General features: G+C 46.5%; 1 protein-coding gene across 2 annotated transcripts in view; it reads right to left on the reverse strand.

Moving 5' to 3' along the window:
• Positions 1-17,144, reverse strand: part of PDPK1 (3-phosphoinositide dependent protein kinase 1) — a 73,615-nt gene that overhangs the window by 8,197 nt on the left and 48,274 nt on the right. For both annotated transcript variants that reach the window (XM_039885036.1, XM_039885038.1), the window contains 5 exons: positions 15,436-15,511; positions 11,662-11,730; positions 11,323-11,419; positions 10,004-10,177; positions 6,349-6,563 (listed from right to left, as the gene is read on the reverse strand). In XM_039885036.1, the coding sequence (XP_039740970.1) occupies positions 6,349-6,563; positions 10,004-10,177; positions 11,323-11,419; positions 11,662-11,730; positions 15,436-15,511 (631 nt within the window). The remainder of the gene's footprint in view (positions 1-6,348; positions 6,564-10,003; positions 10,178-11,322; positions 11,420-11,661; positions 11,731-15,435; positions 15,512-17,144) is intronic.

The raw sequence follows: 17,144 nt of genomic DNA on the forward strand, positions 1-17,144 counted from the left end.
TGGCATCTTTGCAGCCTTGATGGGTTAACACGAGAGACAGTTTAAAGGATTAAATCAAATGAGAACTAGAAGAAAGACAAAAGGGGATACTGATCAAGCCTAGGTGGGACGGGTTACTTTCTAAGCTGGAAACAAGTCACCAAATACAGAGTAACAGACATGACCACGTAAGAACAAAGAGAATCTCTAACTACGGAAATAACCAAAATTAACAAGAAAACATGCTGGAGAAGATTTTCAGCAAATATGACCAACGAAGAGTCATATTTGTACTTTACAGAACATCTACAAAGTGACATAAAAGGCTTAAAACCTCAACAGAAAACTGAGCCAAAGATATAAATTGGAAATTCCCAAAAGCGAAATTAAGTAATCCAAAAAATTCTCAATAAATAAATGAAACTGAGCCCCACTTTCACGTGTTCTATTGGGGTGCACTGGTGTGCCGGCGAGTGCCGCGTCGACACTGCGGAAGTGGTGGTCTCAATCAGCACTGCCACCAATGGCTCTGAAATTAGGAGGACTTGCTGAAAAAGCAAGTTTTTTGGAAATAATGTACTGAGAAGTAGTCCAACTCCTAGAAATCTATCCTGAGGAAGAAAGGACAAGCAAAGAGAAGGAGCACACACATTCGCAGCCATGATATTTACACTGTGAATCTGAAGCCACGCAATGGTTCGGCCACAGAACGCTCTGGCGCCACAGGGAAGCAGGTCAGCCCCTTCCTTGTCTCTGCAGAGTGAGGATCCCAACTGACAGGTACCAGCCACTCCAAGGTGTGTGTACATACATGCTCTTTCCCTCTCACACATGCCCACCAGCACGCAGCCACCTCTCCCATGACACAGGAGAGCCACTAGTATCCTAGATGGCGAAGAGCTGATACTGGGCTCCTGACCAGATCCTGTCGCTAGGGTGAAATGAACCAAAGAGGCAGACCTCGAGAGGGTGGACAGAGATGATCAGAAGCTTCCTCATTAGCCTAAACATCACAGTCCATTCATTCAGTTAGTTAACCAATTAGCTGAAATAGGCTACTAGTTATCTAAGTTGAAAGGTTTAGGTACCTAAAAATTTTTTTTTGATGTTTTTACTTCAAAAGGTCAATTCCCAATCTCCTGAAGAAAACCCTTTACCCCACACTAGGCACCTTTTCCTCTGTGGCGGGTGGCAGGTGCCGTTTGGAGATTCAGAGCCAAAAGGAGACCTAAGTCAAAGACATGACTAACTCTTGGCATGTAGTTAGCCGGTCACAGGATTTCCCACAGCCTCACGAGATCACACACAGCCTCTGGCTCCCCCTCCCACACAGGCAACATTTATCGTCACCTCAATACACATGTAGACAGAGAGGCTGAGGGTCTCATGACTTGCCCACAGTCATTTCACAAGGGTGACAGTATAAAATCCCCCTTTTTCCTGATTCCAAAGCCAGGGTCCTCTCCTCCTCACCTATCCCCCCACAACCCAGACTCTAAGAAGGCAATTTTCAAGGATGCAAGCCTGAGGCCACTAGCAAGCTAGGGCCATTTCAGTGCACAGCCACCCCCAGGAGAGCCCAGTAAAGATGCCAGAGACCCAATGTGGCTCTTGTGGCCACCTCAGGAGGGTCTACCACACCTGGCTTCTATGCAGGTGAGGGAAGACCAAGTGGCCAGCTTGCTCCAACACACCAGCTCTCAAACCTTCAGGTCTCAGGACCCCTTTACACTCACTCTTAAACCTTATGGAAAACCCCAGAGAGTCTTCCTTAACTTGAGTTATATCCATTAATATTTACTACGAGAAATTGGAACTGAGACATTTTCAAGTATTTAACTTATTAAAAAACAACAGACCTATTACATCTTAATATAAATAACATTTTACTTAAAAAAATAGTTTTTCCCCAAAACAAAGATAATTAATGGGAAGCGTAACACTGCTATACATCTGCAAATCTCTTTAATATGTGGCTTTACACAAGAGAGCTAGATTCTCCCATCTGCCTCTGCCTTCACTCTACTGTGCTATGTCACCCAGGCTGAAGAACATGAGTCAGCCTCACTAAGTTGGTGGAAAAGGGAATATTTTAATAGCCTCTTCAGGTATTTGTGGGCAGTCTTCTTTGATACTACACTCATACTTGATAAGCGTAGCTTCTTAAAGGTTAGGTGCTCTGGGGAATCTGAATTTCCAACAATGATTTTTCATACTGTGACATTAGATTCCATCGATTGACCTTGCACTTTGATCTTCCACCCTTATATGACTTTATAGTGTCATACATTGGTCATCTGAAAAATAATAGTTCAAGGAGTTATAGAGATCTTCCGAATACTGACAAATTTCATTCTACAATATCAACACATCTATTCATAATATTACCATCTATTCTCAAAAATGTCTTTAAGTGTTCGAAAGATGTCAAGCTCATAGTGACAGATAGAGTTCCCCAAATTCTAATTTTCACTTGAACGGTTTGATTTTATCATCGGTAACAAATACTGGCAACTGTTTTCCTTGAAGTAACAGGCTCATTTTGCTCATTTTCCAGAAAAATGCTGGCCAAACAGTCAAGTCTAAATAACCAGAATTTGTCAAACTTCCAGTGAAAATAAATAGTCTTCTATGAAAAGAGGAGATAGTTCAGCTCTGACGCCAAACATCATAAGTGCTTTTCCTGAGATAACTTCAACACTTGGGTTGGCAGCAGAAGTGCTCTGTGGCCACTTCCCATTTCATTATACAGGACATTAATAAAATCAAGGTTTAATGACTACTCATGAGTGAGACTGGCTTCTTTTCTTTTCTCCCTGTGAACATACGGCTAAGAAGAATCCATATTTTCTACTGCACTTTGGTGCCGTGGCCTGAAATCATAATCTGGCGCCAGTGGTTTTACCCACTATGGTTCTGCACCACCAGTGCACATGTCAACACATTTGTTCCAGAACAAACCATGAGGTTCAAAAGAGGTGCTCGACACCAACTGTTCTGGCATCATTTGTGCTTACTGCCATGCACTTAGGTAAAGGAACATCTTCAGTAGTTAAGTTGGGGTTGATAGCAGACAAATACAAACAAAGCAGCGAGTCTAGTCCCATCTGTAGATTCATCCACTCTTGAGGCAAATTTACAACTCGGAGGTAGAGATACCAACTCACTCTTTGCATCTGCAGCCACATCTTCAGTCCAGTGAGTTACTGTATCACAGACAGTGGCAGTGCCAGGATTTCTCTCACCGACCTCCATCCAGCAGGCACTTGGCAGTGTCAAGGGCCTGAGGCTCTTTAGTCTCCCAGCTACTGTGTGCATTTCTCCAACACGTTTCTCCGACATGTGGACGACAGAACTTCTCTGTCAGATGCTTCAGGGATTTTTTACTGTTTGGCTTTGCAAGAGCTCATCACATGTGTTTAAAATATTCAAATCCTTTGTCCTTAATACTTTAAATGATTGTCCTCAAAATGATGCTGCAACTTAACTGGCAGCATAATAGTAAGCAAAAAAGTTGTTTGTAGACACAAAACGGCAAGGTATTAACATCTATAAAGCCAAGGGAAAGATAGCTTTTGTCAAATTTTTGTTACATATTTACAGTTTTGCCCAGTTTCTCTGGAGTAGAGCCCTCCCTCTCATGAGTCAGAGAACTGTCTGTAACATTAGTGTCTTCTTTTTCACATCTTTTGACTTAGCGGGTGCTGCTGTGGGTTGAGAAAGCAAGTCTTCTCCCTTTTTAAGTCAATGACCCACACTTAAACATGGAAAACATAAGTGTTCTTAGAATAGATCATTAAAATCTAAAATAACAGCTGTAGGTACAACTGTTTTGAGAAGTTTTTTAATATTCTGTAAAATAAGCCAACATACTTACTTCTTATTGCATTTCCATGTAGGCACAAGGAAAACTTCAGGTATGATTTATTAAATGATATAAAGTTACAGTAATGATAGCAGGTATAACTAAAGATAGCTACCAAGAACCCAGCAAATACCAAGAACTTATTAATCTCTAAAAATGTACTGTCAAAATTTATGACTTAACCAAGATAGGAACAAGGAGGGCCTGTGGGAGGCGCTCTCACACCCTGTGTCAGCTGCCAAATCCCTACAGGAAAAACTCTAGGGTTACATTAGAGCTCTATGGTCAGAACAGTAGTCCCTCCCCTTAACTTCCTTTTCACTTTTTGTCAAAAATATCCTGCTTCTTGCAGGGGGCTCTCCATGGCTGCATGTACCAGATTACAATACTGCTTTTTCCCAAAGGATTCCTTTCTGTGGACAAAATACCTAGGCGGCTTTTTGTTTACAATCGACAGTACATGTTTATACGGTGAACCTACTTCTTTAGAAGATTCAAAAAAGGAAAGAAAACACACATTCCATTAGCTGTCAAAGCAATAATGTCATCCTGTAGCATGTAGCCTCTGAAAAACTCCCCTGTATATTTAGAGAGTAAGGCTGAAAAAAACAAATATGTTTTAGAATCATTTTGGTCTGTGGACCATACATTAAGAACCACTGTTCCAAAGAACAAAGTGCTTGACAGATCTCCCACTGGCCAAACAAGAGAAGCTTCAAGCAATCCACAGTTACCAGCCTCCAAATGGGCCTGAACCAAATGGAAAGGGAAAGAACACAGAAGAAACAGCAGGCAAGAGGCCACAAGTTGTGACTTGCCACCAGTTGTTCTGTCCTGCTCAAAGGCAGGCTAAAGGGCATGTGCCACCTGGGGCCTCAAAAATCCCAGGGTAGAGGCACACGGGCCTTCTGGGGAGTTGCTCATATGCCTGCGACAGCACTTCTCAGCATGCTCTGCTCTCGGCCAAGCTCGCGGAGGACACAGCAGGTGTCCCAGAAAGCTCCTGTACAACCCAGGCACAGGAATGCATGGCCCACCAGTGCTCAAACTGTTTTGATCGAAATCCCTTCCTTCCTGCTCAATACATATTAATACTCCTAGTGAGACCACCTTAGGAAATAGACTCCTGAGAAGTGCTGAATATTTTGGCTGGCCACCGTCTACACTCACTTTTTCTAGACAGAGCAAATTCTAAGGGCACAAACAAACCCTAGCTTCACCCACATGCTGCTTTTTTCCTGTAGCCACCTTCTCCTAGGTTTCCTCCTCCACACTACTGCTCTTAAGTCATGTGTGTCTTCTCTCACGCCAAGTCGGGCCCTCAAATCCTGCCATGCTTCTCCTTCCATCTCCACGCAGCCTCTGACCCCATCACTCCATCCTGAAAGACACCGCCCACCCAGCCCTGGGCTCCTCTCTGCCTATGTGGACAGTGAAACCATGAAAATGGATAAGGAAAATGTAGGGTGGAGAAAGTCTTTTCAACATCACTAAGATGAAAAACAAAATAACACAGACAGGTTTGACTTTTAAGAATCTGCAACTTCCATACAAAAACATGCACCAACAGACCGCAGAGATTGAAGAAAAATGTTTGCAAAATACACAACAGAAATATATCCATCATATATATAGCTCTTAAAAGTCAATTTTTTTTAGGTGAGGCAACCCTTGGTTGACCTCACAGACTGCAAGGACTTTGTCAGTTTAAATCCTTTTTATTTTTTTTTATTTTTTATGCCTACAGCACCTGGTTTTCCTAGGTGGTCTCCCATCCAAGTACTAATCAGGCCCAACCCTGTTTAAAAGTCAATTTTTACAAGATGCAAACAAGAAAAATAGTCAAAGAACACTAAGTATGTCAAAAAATAAATACAAATTGCTAATAAACACAGGAGATGTTTGCCTTGATAAGAATACAAATACCAATTCACATGAGCTCATTTTTAGAGCATCAAAACGCTCAAGGGCAGGCATGACCACTGGGAAATGGGGGTTCTCGGGCATTGTGGATACAAGACACTGCCTCCTTAATATGCACACCTTCACCCAACTGCCTCCCCAGGACTCCACCTGAAGAGAAATATTCAGACATGTGGGAAAAGCTATATGCAAAGGATGACTTATAAGAGCAAAAACTCTGGAACATCCCTAACATCTCACCACGGGGCAGTGGTTATTTAAATCATGTTGCATCCATGTCTGAACAAGGATGCCAGCATGCCTGGACCACGGAGCCTCATGGGCCAGAGCCAGGAGGGTCCCAAACCCAATCGTCCTCAGCCTGATACCTCTGAACATCCACTTTCAGTTGGACTCTTTGAGAGTCCTTACTGTACAGTGTTGACAGCAGCTGGGGGAGGCATGAGGTGGTGTGGAGCCTCATAAGCAGTGGTGACGAAGGATAGGATGCCTGAGCTCTCTTAGTTTACCACACCTCATGTTCCCATGCATTCTGCTCTGCATTTCTAAAGGCAGCACTACTTATGCCTATATATTCTTACCAAGGGTTTCCACTGGCCTGCTTCTCCAATAATAACTTCTTCTCATCTTCAGAGAACAGTAAGTCCAGTTCAAAAGAATTAGTGTCCAGGCCATGGATATACTGCTCGATGTTGCTGCCCGCTCTCTGTGGCAGACCCGTGTCCAAGGCAGACAGGGAGTGGGAGGATGACGATGACACCTGCATGCAGCCAAACTGGCTCAGGAGATTGTCGTACTACACAGAGAAGAGGGAAAAGTGAGATTGGTGCCTTAATTGTCCCTAGAGTCCAAAGATGCAGACACACTCTGATCTATCCTACACCAGCGGCAAGCTCATACCCTGAAGACCCCAAGGACCCCGCGGGAGAAGAGCCTCCGAGTTGTAGCCCGGAGCCGCTTCTCATGGTAAATGTGGGTGGCTCTGGACAGCTGGCCACTGAACCAAGGCAGAGCTGGATCCTGCCTGGTCTGGGTCCCCATTCTGAGGAGAACATCAGATGTTCGTCCCAGAGAGGAGCTAACTAACCTTCAGTCTCCATCTCCAGGAAGGGGAGGCCTCTGCAAGCCCCCATGCTGCCCAACTAGAAGGGGCCGGGATGCCTCATGGGAAGAGGAGAGATGGGCATCTGTGGCCCCTGGAGGGTGCAGAGCAGCAGCTCAGGGCCCTCCTTCTTTGGCCTGTGGTCCTGTTTCTTATTCTGTAGCTGACTGTGTTCAATTAAAAAAAATTTCCACTTTTAATCTCAGCAAAGATTAACTTAACTTGATATAGACAAGATGTCTGCTATTCTGGAGAAAGCTATAAACCACTGGTGACACAGAAAATAGAGTGACTCACAAAAATCGAACAGGCAGAGTCTGTGCATTCCCACACTCCCAGGCCAGAGGATAGACTAGAGAGCCCCAGCAAAGCCCTGGGGAGAAGTGGACATCCTGGACGGTCTGCCCGGCACCCCTACAGCTGCAGAGCCCACATCTGAGCCCCACGGCAGCTAACAACAAGGGAAAAGAAAAGATGCCACCAGCTATGAGCCAGAGGAGGCTGCAGTGCATTCTCCCAAGTCCCCTGTGCCTCCAGAGGCTCGGCCCACTCCTCCTCCCACCTGCCTCACGCGCTGCCCCCAGCAGCCTTCTCCCACGTGCTCAAACGGTTCCAACGGCAGCTTCAGCTCCACCGCGCTGGCTCCTAGGTGGGATTGACTCCAACACACTCCCGTGGCCCCTCCATCTAAGGCCTATTCTGGCACATTCTCCACTTTCTCTCTTGAGGACTCCCAGGCAGTGTCTCACAGATTAGAGAGGTTTCCATGAGTCTCCCTGTTTATCTCAACGAGACTGTGGAGCTGGTGAGATGGCTGTTACCATCACCCCATTTTTGAAATGGGGAAATGAGGCTCAGAACTGGCACAAGGTCACACTCTAATGGCCAACGCTGAATTCAGAATTGGTCCTCTGCATCTTCCCAACACAGCGGCTGCCTTGTTCCCATGAAAGAGCTGCTAGCTGACCGCCATGACCACTGCTGGCTGACCAAGTCCTGTTTTGGGGGCTCCATTGTACTGTTCCCCAGGGAACGTTCCAGATGCTCTATCTCTGCATTCTGTTCTCCCCTCAGCAGCAGGTAGTACAGACCCACAGTACAAAACCCTAGACCCAGAAAGGGCATGTGACGAGGGGTGACACTGGGCTGGAGTGGAGGTGCTCACTGACTCACAGTGAGGAAACGCCTGACCATGGTGGCCCAACGCTGAATCTCTCTCCAGGAGTGCCACACCTGGCCCGGCCCACATGGAGTGCAGCTGTAAGCATCGCCATCAGCCCCCATCAGTCAATGACGGGGGTTAGGAACGTAGAGGAAAACAGGGCGCCTGCTCCCTTTATTCCCTAAATAAAGACAGTTTCTGCTCCTTGAACTTAGAATGAAGTCCCCCTCCTGCTGAAAAGGACACTAGACTCTCCTGGATGAGACTCCCCTCTGTGAAACACTGTCAACCCCCACAGGAAGGGAGCGCCTCCCTGAGCAGGTTTCCTCTGTATTTGACACATTTCCAAGTCAAAGTCTTTTTCGAGGCTTATGAAATTGTCCAAATGTGCAGTCTGGTAGAGGGAGTTGTGCCTGAATACTATCCGGGGCTTTCAAACCACACAGCCTTTAACGCTGAGGGTGAGCCATCCAAAAAAGTAATCTGTTAACACGTGGAGCCAGTTTTTGGATGGCAACACTTGAATACTGAGAAGTCAGAGCTCTCAACATAGCGAGGGTGATGAAAAAGCCACACACACGCACGCGCGCGCGCGCACTACATGAAGCCTAGCTTCTAAGCACTGAGATCCAAGACAACTGGGGCCTAGCTGGAGTCCCTCAGAGCGTGACTAGTAGAGCATGTTGCTGCCCTGGGACGCCCTTGCCAAAGGCCTTGGAGACCCTAACCCGCCCTAGTTGGCTGTGACCCAAGAGCATCAGGGCTTGGGAGGAAGTCCTGGGGCTGAGCCCGCTGCAGTCTGCCAATGTGGATGCTGCAGGCAGTCCTGGCCACCACAGCAAGAAAGCAGGTCAGGCTCCCTTCAAGTCTGGGCACAAAGGATACTTCAAGACTAGCAAAGGGGATGTGCTGCTTATAACAGTAGGTAGGAGAGAGACATAGGGAGCACGTGATCTGAGAGGTGATACCAGTAGTAATTTTAACTTGGCTTTGGATAACTCTTAGATAAAATCTAGAATTCCCACATTAACTAAAGTGGAACTCTACATATGACAATTAGTTAGAATAAGTCACAATGACAGAAATCAAACCAGAAAAATGGACTATCAATGACAATAAAATCACGTGAAGTCATATTAAATATGGGGGGTCGTGGTAGAGGGTGATGAGGGGAGTACAAGGTAGCCCATGTGTTGGTAACTGAAGGCGGGTGGTGACTGCACTGCAGCTCATTGTACTCCTCTGTCCACTGCCATATGCTTCACATTTTCCATAAGAAAGTTTACAGAACAAAGTGTAGTTAGATCCTACATCTGAGGTCAAGCTGATGACTACAGCTTCCCACAGATGCCCAAGCACTGTGCCCCTCGGGCCTGTACCACAGTCTCTGCTTCTAGGAGGCACAAAAAGCCAACAGTGACCAGTGTCCATCCTCAATGCTGCTTCCACCAGAAGTTCAAAGCAGCAGTACCCTGGGCTTCTCTTGGAAAGATCAGAGGCATTCCAGAATGACTTTAGTTATAAAGGCACCAGCCAAGAGCAGACGACAGATGCCAGCCAGGGTACTCGGTGCCCAGAAGCCCAGGGAGACAGGTGGAGGGTGCTGTTCCCACTGGCTCCAGTTGCCCCCTCTCCACCAAAGTCTGGCTCCAGTTCAACTCCTCTGGGTGAAAATCAACTAGAGGAAAAGAGAAAAGGGGACTCGCCCACTCCAGGGTCAGGCACTCAGGCCAGATGAGCAGACAGATGCCTTTTCGGGCCCAGTCTCTATGAGAGATTCAGAATGCGGAGGCACAGTGTTCACCACCACTAGATCTATGCCAGCTTCCCTTTGACTCACTCATCCCACGAATCGAAGTCCCATGGCCTGTGGGCACAAACTCCCTGTGCACAGAGGAACCATTTTCACATAGCACAACAAGCAGAATTCATCTCTGCCTGGGCTGTTCCTGACATATGTGAGCTGGCTTACGTTTCCATAGCAGTCTTCATCATCTTCCGACATGGCCGGTAAATAGGCTGTGAGCTTCGGAGGCGTCTGATGATGCAGATTCTCCCACGTGATGGACTCGAAGAATGGATGAGCTTTCAGAGGGCCATACCCTTCCATTTCTTCACAGCCTAACCGCTTTGTGGCATCTAAAACCTTAAATGAAAGTCAAAGCAACTTAGTGTAAGGGTTAAAAAGTAATTCTGACCAAAAAAAAAAAAACCTTTTGAGTATTCTTTTCAATTCTGAGTATCTCCTGGAAATAAAAGGGCAGTGGCTTATCGCACCCAATCCCACCATGGGCTGGGGACAGAATGAGTCACCTATGGGTTCCTTTCACTTCTCTAGGGTTTCTGCCCCTTTCCTTCCCACAGGTGACAAGGAATGACAACCTCAAATTTTAATGAATAGCAGCAAGTATTATTTTAAAATATACATCTGAAAATCATAAAACAAGGAAAAAATGAACTTACTGGCTTTAATAACAAAGAGAACAAAGAATTCGTCTGGATAGTAAACTATCACAGAGAGCAAAGCGCCCGTGTCTCCCACCAGCACTTGACATCACAGGGTCCCACAGCTGTCTCCTCTGGGATTCAGCTGTGCTCCCCCTCCCCCTAACCCACAGAGGATCAAGCATTCACCCCCCCTGCTACCCACTGAGGGGACAGACACAGGAAGGACAGGCAGCAAGAGGCTGTTGGGCGTTCTCCCACTGCCAAGGCAGAACTGACCCTGCTCTTCCAAAATCCAGTTAAGGCAAGGTCTAGAGCCAAAGTCCCCAGGGACTAGACCCTGCTCTTCCAAAATCCAGTTAAGGCAAGGTCTAGAGCCAAAGTCCCCAAGGTCTAGAGCCAAAGTCCCCAGGGACACTGCAGTTTCTAGAACATAAACAGACATACCTTTCCTGGGTAAATCTGTTTACCTCTGCTATATTACCTGGGTTGATCTTGAAAACTTCATGTAGCTGATTCTAAAGTTGATATCCACAGATGTCACTAAGTAGAATTTATGGCTATCTTGTTCCTGCATCAGGTAACTTAAAATGCTATGTATGTTGATAAGCAAATGCAAAATGATACAGTAATTTCCTGTCTTATTAAGCAAGAATCAGGCATTTGGAAATTAAAAAGAGCTTATGAGATGAGACAGAAGAAATGAACGTATCTATAATCACTATTAACCCTCAAACAGCCTTTTATTAAACACAGGTGCCCCCAGGAAAGCCCCTCTGACCACAGGTTCGGACTGAGAGTGCGGCTATCAGATCATCTTACCAGAAGAAAATTCAAAATATTTACCAAAAGTTTTTCCACCAGGTCTCGTGCCTTAGGGAAGAATTTTTCAGGAAAGTCATACTCCAACTTAATGATCTTCTGAAATATAAGGTATTCGTTTCTGTAAAATAAGAGGGACGATCATTCCCGGCAGGGTCACACAAACCTCTCCAGAACAGAGCTGCACCTTTCCCAGGACAGTAGTCTCCCTCTTTCCGCACAGGGCCACCGTCTTCTCTTCATTTAAGAATTATCGTAAAAGTTCCCACACCGTGGCCCCGCCCCCTCCACTTCCATGTCTCACTGCTTCCATGGGCGGAGGTGTTGGGGTGAGGGAGGTAGGGGTTGGGAGGTGTCTCTTACCCTGCTCGAAACGGAGGCAGTCCTGCCACAAGCTGGTATATTATACATCCAAGAGCCCAAAGGTCTGAACTTTAAGGGGGGGGGACAAATAAGAATGACATTTGTAAAATTTCAGTGAAAAGCATAGTTTATTTCCGTGCCCTCTGTTCATAGCGCCCCATTTCAGCCTTCAGTCTACTGCTCTCTTTTAAAACTAGGTCACTGTGAAGGTGGGAACCTGCTCCAGGCCATTCTTGAGGGGGCCTCCCTGGGGACTTGGGCACAGGAAATCCTGCACATACTTTCTTCCAGTGCCACTGGTAGGGGATGTTGTGGGGGAGACTAAGGCGGCTTGTCCCATATCATTGGCAGGTGGGTACAGCTAAGAATAAACTCAGATTCTCTCATAACTCACTCAGTGTTTACCCCAAGGAAACAGACACAAGCTCACATATACATATGCCAAGGAGCCAAATTAGACAATCTATAGGATGTGCACAAAGCAAGCTTTCTCTTCCTTTCTTAGACTGACTGCACAAAGCCCTGCTTCTCCTTTATAAACATTTTAATTATAGGTTTAAAAAAAATATATTGCAGTTCTAAATTGCCCTAAGTCATATCCGGAACCAGCCAGTGGGGATGGAGGTGGGGTGAGGGTAAAGGGGGCTGCTCCCTTCCCCCTGGATGTCACTCCACCATCCAGCCTGCTCTCATCCATTCTCTGTCCCCTCAGTGCCATCTCAGTGCTCACAACTGACATTTACTTTGCATATTTGATTTCCTCTGTAGGTTTTACATTCTATTCCCAGCTTAGGCCTACGAAAGCATCAAGATGCACCTTGCCCCACACTGCCAGCCACTTCCCCCCTAAGCCCTAAGTGGATGGAGAGCTCAGGGGTGGCTGGATATGGTCAATTTCTGGAAGAGGCTATAGCCTGGCATCTGGAATGAGTGGAGACAACAGGCCAACTGTAGTGCAGGACTTTGGGTGAAGGCTCTGTATCACTAGCACCACAGGCCTGGGACAGATGAGGCTCTGGATGTAAGTTAGAAATGCAACAGATCAGAAATCTGAGTCACAACACACAGATGGAATGAAGAGCATTTTAAAAATAAATCTCCATTCTATTCAATAACTAGTTTTTACACTTGGTTTTCTCTACTGTTTAGTTAAAATAGGGAGCTACACAAGGAAAATGCTACAGCAAAGCATCAGCCTTTTGGTGTGGAAGTGGCCAGAAAGGACAGGCAGGGCTGCCTCTGCTGCTCCAGAGGGCAGGGCCACCAACAAAACCTGCTTTGGGGCTAATTCTACCTCTGTGAATTATTTGAATGTTTTATCATTAGCAGATTAAATGATATCTTATCATTTAATTTATTTTATTTTATTTTTTACTATAATAAAAACTAAAGGGGGAGCCAGTATAACATTTCTGGAAAGAATTATGTACCGAGGATTTTTAAAATGTTCAGTTAGGCTAAATTTCTACTTCTTGAAATTCAACATAGGAAGAACTAAGGGCAGCCTTGGGGCAGCCCTGGCGCCGCCTGGCAGGCACCCTACTTCTCTCACTGGATGAGCAGAAATGCCCTTATGTTCCACAACAAAAGATGTGCAGCACACAGTAGGCATGCCAGACTGTGCCAAATAAATGAAACCCCTTCAATGTCCAACGATAAAGGAAGAGTTTAATGAACAATATATTCATATGCTGGAAAACAACACAGCTGTTAAAAATATCTGCAAATAATTTAGCAACATGGGGAAATGTTCGTCATGTAATCACAACAAGGATTCAAAACTGGTTATTCTGTATCACTCTAAGTTGTATAAAGTTACGTAAAAACATATTAAAACCCATAGAAAAAAATAACTAGGAAGATATACCAACTCATTACCTGTGACTGTAAGTGGGCTGGAGACTGTTTTTTGTTTTTTTATTCTCCACATTTTCTAAGAATTCTTTTCAATGAATAGGTATCACTTTTAGAATGAGAAAAAATTCTTAACTAATTCTGAATAAATATCACATGTTAAAAAAATTAAAAGCCTAAAAAGATATACAGTGGTGTCTCCCTTACAATCCTTTCCCTCGGCCCACAGATAACCACTATTATCCATTCCTTGTATATCCTTCTGAAATGCTGTAAATGCACAAATGGATCTGAGTAGACACTCTCTCTCCCATTGTCACACAGAAAGTGGGCTACTCTGTGTCTTCCTTATCTCATTCAGTAGAGCTTGGAAACCTTCCCCCAACAGTACTAACGAGCTGTTTCCCCCTACAAGTAAACCCCAAATTGACAAAAACCTAGTTCTTAGGCAGTGGTAACATATACTTCAAGAATCTGGCCAATAGCACCCACCACCTGGAAGAAGGTATCTCCGCTTCGGCACTGTGGAAGTCTGGGGCCAACCATTCTTGCTGTGGGGATGTCTCAGCACTGCAGGATGCTCATTTGTGCCCCTGGCCTCCACCCACTGGATGCCAATCACACTCTCTCCCCACCCCCATCAAGTTATGACACCAAAACCATGTCTAGACACAGCCAAATGTCCCCTGAGGAAGAGCTGCCCCAGCAGGGAAGCCCTGGCCTATAACAGCGTCTGGCCTGTGGTAAGAGCTCAAAATCTGTTGATTGAATAGTTAAAAACAAAACCCAAGATGCCTGAGTTTAATCTTTCGGGGCATCCTTTCATCCTCATGTTTGTGCCCCATGGCTCCAGCCCCTAAAGAGTCTTTTAAAAGCCATCATGCTCAGAAATACAGAATTGCTGTCCCCAGAACCACTCACTCCTCTGCCACCTCTGGCATGGTCTCTCCGTCATTCTAGGAAGGCAGGCCCTTGCAGCCTGCCAGTGCAGGACACTGACCCTGTGACTCTGTCAGCTCAAGGGAGGGTGTCAGTGGGCCAAGTGTCTGATTGGCCCCAGGCAGAAAGAATCCAAGAAAAAAGCTTCAATCACAGAACCTGTCACTGCCTGGAACCACTCCCCCCAACTCTGAAACCCCATATTCTGCTGCCACCTCTCATTCTTCCATGTGCCTCCTACTCTGACAGTTCTCCAGACTTCTCCCACTCCTGGCCGTAAGTGCCCTGACGTTTGTTTCCTCCACTGCCCTGTTGCCCTGCTGCCCTGCTGCTGACCTTTCTTCACTCTCTGGACTTCTGCTCTTATGAGCAGAACCCCAGCCCCCCACATCCTCTGCATCCTTACTTCCTCTCTACTTACCAAAGCCTTCAACCCCGTAGCCACTGCCAGGCCTGTCCCAGTCTGAGCACTGAGCAGGGCTGGCTCCTGCTGATTGGGCCCCTGCTTGGAAATTGGCTCCGTCCCCTCCCACGCACGCTGCCTTCTGGGTCTCTTCCAGAAGTCTGCAGAGCCTATTACACTAAACAGCTGACCTGTGGCGGCCGCCACTGCCAGGCTGCCAGATCTAAGGCAGCTCCGAGGAACCCTAGGCTCCCAGTAGGAAGCCTCGTGTAAATAATACAGAAATGTCGGTCACACTTTTTGCCACTAAATAGTTTTTCCTAAGGGAACAAGATTCGATCTCAAACCATGAAGCAACAACTGCCCCAGGAAGTATCAAGCACACAGGTTATCAAAGGAAAGGTGCTGAATAAAAGACAAAATGCTAAGGTCTTCCAAACTAGGCTTAGCTACATAAGGCCATGAAAGGCATTCTCTTAATTATTAATTTCACATGAAACACTGTACTAGCTACTTTAGAGAAAGAATTATCAATCAGGGAAAAATTATGTATCAAAGAAAAGAAAAAAGCAGATTACCTTTTACAGGCGGATTTCTCTGTGAGCAGCTCTGGAGATACATACTGGGCTGTTCCTACAAATGAGTTGGCCCTGGCTGATGAGAGGGGAAAAGGGAGAGAGGTCATGCTGAGACACAAAGCACTAGCAACTGTGGATGTTCATCTATCAGGACGTCAGGGGTGACATGAGTACAAACTAGAACTTTTTATCAGCATAGCACCGAACAATCCTGAGAGCCTAACTTGTCCAGGGCCCTCCCTTGAACCCCCTTCTGGGACCCTCACTTCTCAGGGCTGGCTCAAAGGTCACCGGGCTCAGTGACACTGCCAGGGCAGCCCCTCCTGACACCTCTCCCTGCCTCATATTCTCCTGGAACCTCTCACTGATACACTAGAGCTACACTCATCCAGCATTCTGTCAGCTGGAATATCTCGAGGTACCTAAAATGCATCCAGACAGCCAGCAAGCATGCACTGAATGTCGCAGAACACAGAAAAGGACTGGATCCCCTGCAGGCTATGTGCAGAGCTGGGAAACCCTTTCCTTGTAACAAACTGCTCAGGAAGGTAAGGGGCTATAAAGGGAATAAGACTCAAGCATCCCGGCAGGCAACCCTCTGCAACATCCTGTTGCCTGTTACTGGACTGTGCAATGCAAGGTTCACCAAATTCAAGCGCAGACCTGTGAGGTCAAGTGGCAGCAGGATGCTCTGGACCCAACCAGCACTAAAGAGAGGAGGCACTGACACTGGTTATCACTCCAGTGGCCCCCAAGGACCTCGGGGGCTCATCAGTGGCTGCACAGCCCCAAACAGAGCACTTCGGGCATGAGCCACCTGCGACACCACACGGTTCCTGAGGCATCCTCCACGGGGCGTCATCTGGCGTCAAGGACAACACAAGTGCTCTCAGCCTTTCCCCAAGACCAGAGGATGCAGGGATTCCAGCATGAAAGCCACCCACCATGTGAGAGCAATTCACTTCTCTAAGGAGACCATGAAATGCTGTGTCATTTTCGATGATTCCCTGGTGACGTTCCATATCACAGCAGCAACCTGCCTCCCAAGACTTCCAAGCTGGCACTGTGTTACCACTCTGTAACTCTCTCTGAATGGCTGTTGGCAAGGCTCTGGTCCTAGCCAAGGAGACTGCCTTTCCCATCAACAGGTCCTAGCATGGCCCCATCTCCCACCCTGTCCCAGCAAGGCACAGCAGACAGGAGACAATACTGTGGTTTATTATCATTTTGTTCTGCACAAACAAGCCCCTTTAACCTAGCCTGACCATTCCACAGATCAAGCTGTCCTTTCTCTCAACATCTTTAATGCTCTGCTAGAATTATCTACCTCTAAGGACAGATTTTCCTGAACCAGCCTCAAGTGTACCAGGTAGAATATCACCATACCTACCGCTGAGAGGTCTCGGGCCCTTTGGAAACACTTTTGAAATCAACACTAAAGACTGACAGGGGTCTTCATGCTCACTGACAAGTGTCAGCATTCCTCTAGGCAGGGTTCTCAGCTAGGGATAACTGAGGATATCCGGCAATGCCTGGAGACATTTCTAGCTGCCACTGTAAGACAGGAAGGGGCTACAGTTGCCTAGTGGGTAGAAGTCAGGGATGCAGCTAATCTTCCTGCAGGCCACCAGACAGCCTCACTGCCAAGAAGTCCCCACTCCTAACTGTCCCTAGGGGCTTGGCTGAGAACCCCTGAGTGGCCTCCATGT

The sequence above is a fragment of the Pteropus medius genome, unplaced genomic scaffold (assembly GCF_902729225.1).
Source record: "Pteropus medius unplaced genomic scaffold, Ma_sr-lr_union100, whole genome shotgun sequence".
NCBI classification, from domain to species: Eukaryota; Metazoa; Chordata; class Mammalia; order Chiroptera; family Pteropodidae; genus Pteropus; species Pteropus medius.